General features: G+C 47.9%; 1 protein-coding gene across 2 annotated transcripts in view; it reads left to right on the forward strand.

The window, feature by feature from the left end:
* nhsa (Nance-Horan syndrome a (congenital cataracts and dental anomalies)) overlaps positions 1–12111 on the forward strand; it is a 487741-nt gene that overhangs the window by 384974 nt on the left and 90656 nt on the right. For both annotated transcript variants that reach the window (XM_086006318.1, XM_086006319.1), the window contains exon 2: positions 19–171. In XM_086006318.1, coding sequence (XP_085862444.1) covers positions 19–171 — 153 coding nt within the window. The remainder of the gene's footprint in view (positions 1–18; positions 172–12111) is intronic.

Below are 12111 nucleotides of genomic sequence, written 5' to 3' on the forward strand. Positions count from 1 at the left end.
GCTGTTTTTCTGTTTCAGCTGTGTCAAACCTGGACAGGGAGAGTAAACTAACAGTGCACTACCGAGCTCCATGGCATCAGCAGGAAGGTCTACTTCACCCATCAACCAGACCACCATGTGTAGAGGAACTTCACCAATGTGTCAAACGGAAACTACAATCCCTACATAGAGGTACACACGGTGCTTTAATCTGTGCATGTCCTTCATAACTAGGTACAGTGCAGAGTTAACTCAATGTTGATTCGTGTGTTAGCCTCATGATCTCCAATTTGCTTGAAAATGCTTGGAATATTATAGGGTTTGGGCGATGAGCAGGAGAGTGGGATTAGATGAGGTGGTTCATGCAGAGAAAAACACCAGTGCAGACTTGATGGGCCAAATGGCCTGTTTCTGTGTGGTAACATTCTAGGATTTTATGGTAATAGGTGCTGATTTGAACTTCTAATTAAAGGGAGACAATTATTGCATTGTTATATTCCATATAATATCTATCATATCTCCAAACACCTGTCATGCTTTGTACTAACTGTACACCACGAGTGGAAATTATCCAGCATCGCAGTACTTGATCACAGCAGCACGGCCAGTTTTGGCCATCTAGACACTGAGAAATACTCAAGCCCTGGAATCTGTGCAGAGAACAGCCAACAAGGCTGACCCCGCAGCATCAGAGGATTGAGGTAGAAGGAAAGACTGGAGAGACGGCCTAGAAATTCGGTGGCACCCCGTAGTCTCACCAGGGTGCCAGAAGTACCGCCCCGGAAGGAGTTGCGAGCGCCCGCTGGAAATTCAGTTTGAGCACCCCAAACGGAAGCGCGGCGCTACTCGAGGCACCCCGCATCCATCTTGGGGCGCTGCAACTGAAAATCACAGCGCAACGTGCCGCAGCGCCACACGCTGCGGCACGGTGCACTGCGGTACTGCAGGTCTTCCTCCCCTTCTTAAAGGGGAGGGGCCTGCTGCAGCGCGATCTGAGATTGCGAGTGCTGGCAAAAGAGCCCGGCACCGAGGACGTCATCGGTGGCGGCGCAGCGCTACCGGCTAATGCCGCCATTAGCGTCCCGCTAAATTTTGCGGGAGGCGTGGCCAGTGGCGCTAAACCCACTAAGTGCCCTCTTTGGGCGCTAACTGGTGGCGCAGCCCAACGAATTTCTAGGCCAATGGCTCTTTAGCCTTGAAAGAAGACAACTGAGGAAAGGGTAAATCTGGAACCAGATGAGTCTTAAAAGTATGACACGAGACCGTTGGTTCAAACTATTGAAAGGTCAGTTTAGGACTGACGACACAAAGGGTTTCTTCAACACAAAGAGTGATCAATACTGGGAATAGACTTCTGGGTAGAGTAGTGCCGGCAACAATCTTGAGTCATTCAGGAGCCAGTTGGATGGGTTGCGATGGGTGCAGGGGACTGTGCAAGTTTTGGCCTCTGGGTGGTTGGACTAAGATGGGCCGAATTGCCTTTGTCTACATTGTCATCCAGAAGCCTTTCAAATCAATGTACAGGAAACTCCTTTTTATCCGGCACCGACGGGACCGGCATGGTGCCGGTTGATCAAAAAGTCCGGATTACAGAGAGGTATACTTACCAAGGTACGAGAGCCCCGTACACGGCCACAGGTGCAGGAGCCCCAGTTACACGGCACTTGTGCAGGAGTCCCGGTTACACGGCCACAGATCCAGGAGACCCTGTTGCACGACCACTGGTGCAGGAACCCCGGTTACACGGCCACAGATCCAGGAACCCCGGTTACACGGCCACTAATATATAGTAAAACTTACCTAAACCTACTCCTGAATTTTGCCGGTTAAGAGAGATTTCCGGATATTTAAGTGCTGGTTAAAAGGGAGTTTCCTGTAATTTGCATGCTGTGGAAATGAAGCTGTCTTGAGGTATACATAGAGTAGATACCTAATGAATTGCTGAGCCGCACGAACCAAGATGGTCTTAGGTTCAATCCTTGGGCTGATCCCAGCCTGGGCAAATGAAGAAAGGCCTACAACTGGCCTCAGCAACTTGGGGTTAGGGAGGGGGAAATTGGTGAGGGTCCTTGCTTCTGATTACTGCCCAGTGATACAAACATACGAACAATGATGGACAGGAGAAGAACCTCTGGTCCATACAGACTGTCCTACACAATTGTGATACCTTGTGTATCATCATAATAATATATACACGGGCCACATCCCGCCCGGAACCATGTGATCTCCTGGGAGAGGCAAAAAAACAAATATAAACCCAGGCCAATTTGGGGGAACAAATCTGGGAAATTCCTCTCCGACCCCTCCGAGGTGATCAAAACTAGTCCAGGAGATCACCCTGGCCCTGATAATTCTATGCAACACCTACCTCTTATAAGAGGTGATCTCCACCCCAGCCAGAAACAAGCCCAGCTCTCACTGAAGGAATTCAGCGAATCCGCATTCATCGCACGAGCCGGCAGCCTGTTCCAGGAGGTCCACTATTCTCTGGGAAAAGAACCACCTCCTGAAATCTAACCTAGATCTAGGCTTGTACAACTTAAACATGCGACCCCTGGTCCTCCCTAACCTATTTAATTGGAATACATGTATTTATGTGTGTGGTTGGCCTGTGATTTCCTTGTGGTCCACTTGCCTGCTGATACTATCTATCCAGGCTATTATTCACACGACGAATGGCCACGAGTGGGGTACCTGTGAAAGTATAACCCAGCAAAGAGTCCTATGGGAGGAGGGGAGGGGAAAGAACTGGTGAATTGTCTGTGGAATTGGAGCCCAACAGGACTCAGTACCTTCAGGAAAAGGAAGCAAAAGACATTCTTTTGCCAGTGTTCCGCCTGGGAGAAAATCACTCTGTTTTCTGTGCAGTTTTTTATTGCAGTGTAGCTACCGTGTAGTGTGCTTGTACCAAAAATAGAATTGTCACTGCACACAGGGAGAATCAGGGATGACATCAGTAGGAGCTGTTGTATTCATTTTCAGATCCTATCCGCCAGACCATTTACTAAACAGGCAGCAGGAGAGGTTGGTCATTTGTTTTATTTTGCTGTGTGGGTGAAAACTGCAAACGTTGCAGTTTGACAACTGCATCCTTGTGAAATGGCAGCTACACTGCACATTCTGCACACAGATCGCCTCATTACACAAACGTGGGGTGAATCGCTGCCTCCAAATCAATGTATGAAATGCAATTCAGCCGCATCAAGCTTGATCGCAGCAAGTTCACAATGGCCCAGAACTTGGTGTCGGGGGCTTGCCGCGCGTGCAAGCCCCCGATGTGCACTTACCCGGCGCGCCGACATCTGAAGCCCCGGCCTGCTTGCATTTCCTCTCACTGACCCAGCGGCGTAGTTAGTGCGATGTGCCGGCTGGGATCAGGTGAGCACTGTTCAGCCAATCAGGGGAGGGGAAACTTCATTCATAAGTTTGCGAGTAAGAACTGTCAAACTCATGAGAAGTACTGCACCCCAGAACACTACTTAAACATTAAATAAAATTTTAAAAAACATCCCAATCATTAAATTAAGTATAAATAAGTTTAAAAAAATAATTTAAACAATAATTTTTTTTTGTTGAAAAAAATACATTTTTAATAAAAAGGGTCTAAAACTAAACTTACCTTATTGTAGATTCTTTAAAATAATAAACCTGTGGAAAAAAAAATTCTAAATTGCACTAAAACACCACTTACCTGTAAAAATAAATACTTACGTGCGCTTTTTACAAGCGTAAAGACCGGAGGCCTTTACACATGCGCAAATCCCCCAAAACAGAGGAAATCCAAGACACACGCGCTGCCCCCTACAGCGCACGCGCTAGCCTCTTCACCTCTTGGGTTAGAGGAGAGGAAATGCCGGTTTTCAGCGCATGCGCTGTGCATGCTGAAAACCGGCATTTCTTCCGGCCAGACGTGTGAGTACCCCTTCCGTACTCACGCGTTTGGGGAGGAATTACTGCCCCATTGTTCGTGACCTGCAATCAGAACTATTTGGAAATCTTGGACACAGGATGTGACAGATGCAGACTGACAGCAGACCATTTGCCTTCATCCCATTCACCTTGATTAGAAGAGTAGTGGTTTATTTCCATTTTGAGAAGTGCCAGGATTTGTTGGCCGTAGGTACAGATGATTTTATTTTTAAATTCCCTCCCATTTTCACCCCTCTTCCCTTGAAAACAATGGCCTTTGCTGCATGTGTGCGGACAGCAGCTAAGGACAGGATCAGACTATTTTCTTGACTGCAGTCAGGTACAGAGACACTGGCTGAATTTTCCCTTCCTAAGCTCTGAGGTGCTGAACCATTGTTTGTAGCTTTACTGGGGAGCACTCTCTGAGTCAGAAGATCGTGGGTTCAAATCCCACTCCAGCGACTTGAGCACAAAATCTAGGCTGACGCTCCAGTGCAGTGCTGAGGGAGTGCTGCACTGTTGGAGGTGTCGTCTTTTGGATGAGACATTAAACCAAGGCCCGGTCTGCCCTTTCAGGTGGATGTAGAAGATCCCATGGCACTATTCAAAGAAGAGCAGGGGAGTTCTCCCTGGTGTCCTGGCCAATATTTATCCCTCAACCAACATCACTAAAAAACAGATTATCTGGTCATTATCACATTGCTGTTTGTGGGACCTTGCTGTGTGCAAATTGGCTGCTACGTTTCCCACATTACAACAGTGACTACACTTCAAAACTACTTCATTGGCTATAAAGCACTTTGGGATGACCCGAGGCCATGAAAGGCGCTATATAAATGCAAGTCTTTCTTTTCTTTTATTAATAGCCGGGGCTGAGATTGGCTAACCAGCACAGACTGGGGATTGAATTTAGGACTTGCCTAGTCTGAGTGGCACTGTTCTAAACTGGGCAGTGCAGTTACCCACTGATGCACTCAGGGCAACCTGTGACTCTACTTGTACATGGTTATGATGTTTATATACTGATCTGACATACATGGAAGCCCATCACCATGCTTAAAGGTCTCTAGACCAGACTACTGAACAATTCACATTAGAGCTACCATTTGCAGGCTACAGATGGTGCAGAGCTAAGGAAAAGTAAGAGAGATGTGAGTTCGAGTCTTAGGTGAGATCCATGAGATTGGTGAGATCATTGAATTTCATGCCAGGTCCTGGCTGCAGTGCTCCTTGTGTTGGCCTGCTCCGCCACCTCTGCCCACTGTTACATAGAAACATAGAAGACAGGAGCAGGAGTAGGCCATTCAGCCCCTCGAGCCTGCTCCGCCATTCAATGTGATCATGGCTGATCATCCAAATTCAGTACCCGGTTCCTGCTTTCTCCCCATACCCCTTGATCCCTTTAGCCTTAAGAAATATATCCAACTCCTTCTTGAATATATTTAATGAATTGGCCTCTACTGCCTTCTGTGGTAGAGAATTCCACAGGTTCACCACTCTCTGGGTGAAGAAATTCCTCCTCATTTCTGTCCTAAATGGCATACCCCTTATCCTTAGACTGTGACCCCTGGTTCTGGACTCCCCGACCATCGGGAACATCCTTCCTGCTGGGCAACTTGCCATGGCACTCTCCTGCCATCTGACGGGAAGAGCAGCTCCCTGCTGCTGATCACCTCTTCTACCAGCACCCCCAAAACAGCATCAGAAAAACAGGGGCCCTTCCTCCAGTAACTCTGCCTCCCATCTCGTTTGTTCAACTTTAATTCAGATCAGCGCAGTCAAAATGCACCTCCCCTTTAAGAGGTGCAGACTGCCTTTAAATAGTGTCACTGACGCCTGATTTGTCCCCCCACCCCGCACCTCCTTCTTTGCCAACATGAGTAGCTTTGGCAAAGAAGGATAGCTATGATAGATATAGACCGAGATTTATCAGTGACTTTTACTTGTCGTATACTGGTTACTTTCAAAAAAGCCATGATAGGAAATGCATATTGTATATATTCATGTGTAAACAGCAAGTTACTGTTGCAATGGTGTGAAACAATATTTTTAAACCAAAGTTTTTAAACTGATTTCTTGTTACCAATCCATTTTTGAATACCATCTAGCGCTTCAATATTTGAGAGGAGGCAGGCTAGACAACAGAGCGTGGGTCACTATAATTAACGTTTTATGTGGCAGTAGTCATCATTAATGCATTGGGATAAGTCAACCTTTGCACCGAGCACAGATATTGCTCCCAGCATAAACCTGGCTTCCAATACAGTTAAGACCAGCTAGAGTTTTTTGAGAGGAATACATGAGCTATGAAGATCTAAGTTGTTACATGACTACAATATGAATGAAACTCTTGCTCTTGTGCTAGATTACAAGGCATCAGTTCTTGGCTATATCAAGTTACTTCCCCCCCACCCCACCCCCCCGCCCCCATTTTTATACATTTTATGGTGAATTTTTGTGGTCACCAAGATGAGGGATGTGTACAGGGAAATGGAACCTTTTCTTGCTTGGGCAGTGCCAGTACAGGTTGAGCGTCCCAAATCCGGCAACCCCAGGACAGAGGCCGAGCCGGTTTTCGTGTTTTTCCGGACTTCGGAACGTTTTTCTGATGTCCAAAGTCCAGAAACGCCCGAGCCCAGGTTACGATATTTCCGGACTTCGGACATCAGAAACACGTTCCAAGTCCGGAAATGCCTGGGCCCAGGTTGCGATATTTCCGGTTTTTGTTAAGCCTCCCTCAGGGTGTCCGGATTCCGGAACATTTTATGGATTCCGGACGACTCTGCCACCAATCGTCCAAGAGTCCGGACTCTGAAATATCCCGGATTCCGGAACTCCGGACTTTGGACGCTCAACCTGTATTCAGCACTCCCAGGTCAGCTATTGCATGATCTGATGCTGAGTAAATCTGCACTCTGTCCCAGCAATGTGCCTTAGCCCCGACTGCACCAGTGTGTCACTTTACGCTTCCCACGCCAACCATCCTGTGACCTCTTGGGGTCAGATTCCTAATTTGTTCCAACTAATGTTAAGTTAAGGGGCAGTGTTTGTGCCAGTGAATATTAGAGACTTTCATCCCATGGGGGTCATTTTGATTTTGTGCGATGGTGTGAGACGGGCGACAGCGAGTCGGCAGCCCACGCTACATCTCCTGACTTTTATTTCTATTGCAGTCAATGGTAAAAAAAAACTCGGCAGAGATGTGAAACGGGCGGCCAACTCGCTATCACCCGCTTTACACTATCGCACAAGGTCAAAAGGACCACCCATCAGTCTGGGTTGGATTCAAATCCAAATTCTACAGGCGAAAGACAGCCATGCTGAAACCACTGCAACGCCCAATCTCCATCACCCTATATTGTATGGGATTTTCCTGCAGCATGTGTTCTTTCGTATACAACATAGTTGGCTGTCGTAAATCATGTTCTGAGGGTGGTAGAGTCCATTTCACAGCTCTCACTGGTATACATTTCACACCGTGCAGATTAGTAACAGTGAGAAGTCAAATAAAACAGGACCTCGCTCTCATCACCAACTGACACCAAATCTGGCCCCCGGGCCTTTGACTTGGGCGACCGCTCTGTATTACAAGTAACAATCATTACTGGTAAATCTGGTAGGTCTGGGTTTTCTCATAGCAAACTCTTGAATTCTTCAGGCTGGTACAAAGCCTGGATTCCCCTGGCGGATGACTGCAGCCAACAAGTGTAGTGGAGCTTGTGTTCCATCATCGTGAGATTGATTCTGTAAAATAGAAATGTCTTTCATTCATTTTTGCAATCCGGTGATATTCCTTAAAGCAAGTCACAGGCAAGTGTTAGATAAGAGCGAGGTAAGTGAGACTGAGGTAGACGCTTGTAAACGGACACAGTGCCACATAATGGGAAAAAAACGAATGGGGGAAATAAAGGGAGCAGGTGCCTTTATCTCCAAGACGATAATGTGGAATTGTAACTAGTTATTTCATATTTCTGATGATGTATATTTATTTATATTAATTATTATATTCATGTATTTATTAGGTTTGCTCCTGTACATACATGGGTGAAATACAGCAGCCAAAGTGAGAAAGGATGAGAAATAAAGATAGTTTTCCAAATATGGGTGCAGATAACATGGCTGATGTGGTGAGGGACATCTCATTTACATCTGTTGTTAGACCCAACTTCCAAGATCTCTTCATCATAAGGATGCACCATTCGATTCAGAGGCAGGGTAGATGTCGCTGCGCCCAGGTTTATGATTCTGCCCAGCATGAAAATAATGCAACCGAGGGCTTCACATCATACTAAAAACTACAAGATTAACAAACCCTGCGATGAAATAACTCTCAATAATTTCAGTGAAAAGGTCCCTTTGAGTGGTTTGTTCAGCAGCTGAATCCTCTAATCAATCCAACATGACCCTTAGTGCCATTTACATTTTACTACTTGGATCTTCCCCGGAACTTTTTATGGCAAGTGGGATGATGTCCAGTTTTATAAGGACAGGTAATGCACCATGTATTATTCTGCTGCTTAAGTTGTAACTTGGTGCGTGTCCCTTTAAGTTCACAAGGTGTAGTTGCTGCGAGGTCAAATAGAGGTGGTCGCCTTTTGGCAGACCCCCCGGGGTCATGTAGAGGTCAGACCGGCTTGCTTTCTTTTTGTACATTTTGTTTTAAGTGTGACTGCTGAAGTCCGTCAGGAACTGTTTTCAGTTCTGGGGGGTGGGTGGGGGAAGAGTACTGCCATGAATCGATAGGCTGGGAAGCGATGGAAGTGGCCGACGGGCGGGAATGGGGAGCGGCTGTTGGTAGGAACAGCCGCGCTCACCCAGCGACCAGTGATCGCCGAGCACAGGCCCTGGGGCGACTGGCAGTAGTGGGGACTGAGGGGAGAGCTGAGGCAGTAGGAGCAACGAGACGCTGGACCTGTGGCGGGAGAGGCACTCGCTCTTGCAAATGCTGGAGTGCAATTAATGGAAATGAAAAAGGGGAGAGCTGTGCATCAACCTGATACCACCCCTTTTACACAATCACCCCAAGGTAAAATTACCCCCACTAAACTTAAAATTCTAAGCTCGAGGAACAGCTCCTTGGGGGAGAAATTCAGTTGGCTGCGCCACCCGTTAGCGCCTTAAGAGGGCGCTAAGTGGGTCGCAAGCCACTGGCCACGCCTCCCGCTAAATTCAGCGGGATGCTAGTGGTGGCGCTAGCCATTAGCGCTGCGCCGCTACCGATGATGTCATCGGTGTGCGCAGCGCCCCACTAACGCCCCGGCCGCGATATTTGGAAGCGCCCCCTGATTTATCGCCGGACGCTATGTGCGACCGGTTCAGGGGGGCCTACCTGTGGCGATGGAGGCGCAAATTAAAGGAGAGGTGCGGGGCGGCCATTTTTGTTGCTGGCCGCCTGCCAGCACCTCTCTGCGCTGCTGTCCCCGGCCTCCTGAAACCCCCCCCCACCCTCCCCCCCCCGCGGAGTGCCAGCTGCGCTCCAAGAGCCCGGCACTTCTCCTCGGTGCCGGGCTCTTCTCCCGGCACTCCCGATCCTCGGGGGCCCAGCTGGGCCCCAGATCGCGCTGCACAAGGCCCCTCCCCTTTAAGAAGGGGAGGAAGGCCTGCAGTACCGCAGCGCGACATGCCGCAGCGTGTGGCGCTGCGGCACGTTGCGCCACGATCTTCAGTCGCAACGCCCCAAGAGGGATGCGGGGCGCCTCCAGTAGCGCCGCACTTCCCTTTGGGGCGCTACCACTGAATTTCCGGCTTGCGGCCGCAAATGCTTCCGGGGCGCTACTTTTAGCGCCCTGGCGAGGCTGGTGCCCCAAACGGGGCGATACTGAATTTCTAGGCCCTCATCTTTACAGCCTTCTGGACTCAACATAGAGTTCAACAATTTCAGACCATAACCTCGGCCCCTATCTTTTTTTTTCCCATTTTTTTTTTCTCTCTCCCACATGGCAGCTGTCTTTCATTCTGCCAGTGCCATTTACACTTCATCTAGAGCCATCTTTTGTTTCTTAACTTGTCCCATTACCATCTCCTTTTGCCTTGCACCATCTCTTAATCTCTCTTAATGTCTCTTAATCTCTCCTGCCTTCCAACCTATCCCAGACCTTCCCTTTTGTTCTTTCCTCCCCTCCCCCCTTTCCCTGCCCCGCACTTGCTTAAAACCCGTTACATCTCTAACTTTTTCCAGTTCTGACGAAGGGCCATCGACCTGAAACGTTAACTCTGTTTCTCTCTCCGCAGATGCTGCCTGGCCTGCTGAGTATTTCCAGCATTTTCTGTTTTTACTTCAAATTTCCAGCATCCACAGTATTTTGCTTTTGTGTTGTTGTAGAGGTGTGCATCAACCTGATACCACCCCTTTTACACAATCACCCCAAGTTAAAATTACCCCACACTAAACGTAAAATTCCAACATCAACTTTCTCCCTGGTGTTCTGGCCAACGTTTATCCCTCAATTAACACCTGAAAGCAGATTACCTGCTCACTATCACATTGCTGTTTGTGGGAGCTTGCTGCGCTCAAATTGGCTGCCGCGTTTCCTACGTCACAACAGCGACTGCACTTCAAAAGTACTTCATTGGCTGTAAAGCGCTTTGAGGTGTCCCGAGGCCGTGACAGGCGCTGTATAAATGCAACTTCTTTCTTTACCCGAGAGTAAAATCCGAGTTCCCAAAACAGTTCAGAAAGTTGGGTCAAAGAGCCACCTGGTGGCCAAATTGTGCAATTACAGCATTGCAGGGTGACACAGACGGTTTTCATTCTAAATTCAGATATAGGAACTAGGAAAAAGCTGACACAAAAACGTGAAAACAGGAGGTAAGATTGCATAGACAGGTAATGCGCGCAGATGTAAGAGTTTTAATATGATAGATGTATATTCAATGATTTAATATTTTTTAACAAAACAGCTCTGATGTTGCGTTGACAGGCGCCAGATTATTTGTTTTCAAGTTACAGGTGGTCATACTACACAGAAATGGACTATCCCCCGTATAGTATGAAGAGGGTTCATTGATGGAGGTTGTGACGTGATGGTCCTTGCTTCCGTTATCTGTGCTGGTGATCCCCTCCTCTTCTCAAGGTGCTGACTGACTGTTGAGCTAGGGTGCCTATCAGCCTCGCCCAAATGGCCCTTCTTCGGGAGTGAGCTTTGACAATGTGACAGCAGGCCATTCACCAGTGAAGGTGTCGCAGACAGTCTTACTGTGCTCTACCTTCCCTCCCCACACTTCTCCCCTCCTCCTCTCGCTGAACGTCACTCACATATCCTCACGTTTCCCGGGAGTGGGGCGGGGGGGGGGGGGGGGAGGGGAGGGGATTGGACACCAGGCAACCACCAGCACCAGGAACACTGGCTTATTGTTTCCCACCTTAACCTGCAAACACCCAGCTCAATATTAGTGGCCCACCTCGGCCCTGATCAGGAACAGATCCTGGGACCTTCCTGGCCCGTTCACTGCCTGGTGGCGCAGTTAAACACTGAGCCATACAACTGTGTATTTATTTCCGGATACAGGTCGGTTGTATTCTAGAAATGAATTACAGGACCCGTTCTCTTCATCTAGAGTTACTGCAGCTGCATATTCATTTACAACAACGACTTGTATTTATATAGCGCCTTTAACGTAGTAAAATATCCCAAGATGCTTCACAGGAGTGTGATCAGACAACATTTGACACTGAGTCACTTAAGGAGATATTAGGACCGGTGACCAAAAGCTTGGCCAAAGAGGTAGGTTTTAAGGAGCCTCTTAAAGGAGATGAGAGAGATAGAAAGGCGGAGAGGTTTAGGGAGGGAATTCCTAAGCTTAGGGCCTAGGCAGCTGAAGGCACGGCCGCCAATGGTGGAGCAAAGAAAATCAGGGATACTCAAGAGGCCAGAATTGGAGGAGCGCAGATATCTCGGAGGTTTGTCGGGCTAGAGGAGATTGCAGAGATACACAGATAAGTTATCCAGTGCTGTGTCTGCGAGGGAAGCCTTTGGACATTTTAATTGAGTGCTGCCTGGTGAATAAAGATGGCTGACAATTTTCTATGAGAATATTATCATTACGCCATCAAAGCTTTCTTTATTGAAAAGTTGTTTTTTCCAACAAAAAAAAGACCATCACCCGTCAAGAGTTCCAGTGTGTTCGAGGTCAGCTGATGAATATTACTGTCAGTAATATTGACTTCTGTTCGCCATTTCATTCAGCTGAAGTGCACTGTTACCTTCCCCTGGCGGGTGTTGC

Source organism: Somniosus microcephalus, chromosome 14, assembly GCF_052327205.1.
Source record: "Somniosus microcephalus isolate GS21.2 chromosome 14, FLI_Smic_1.0, whole genome shotgun sequence".
Classification (NCBI taxonomy): domain Eukaryota; kingdom Metazoa; phylum Chordata; class Chondrichthyes; order Squaliformes; family Somniosidae; genus Somniosus; species Somniosus microcephalus.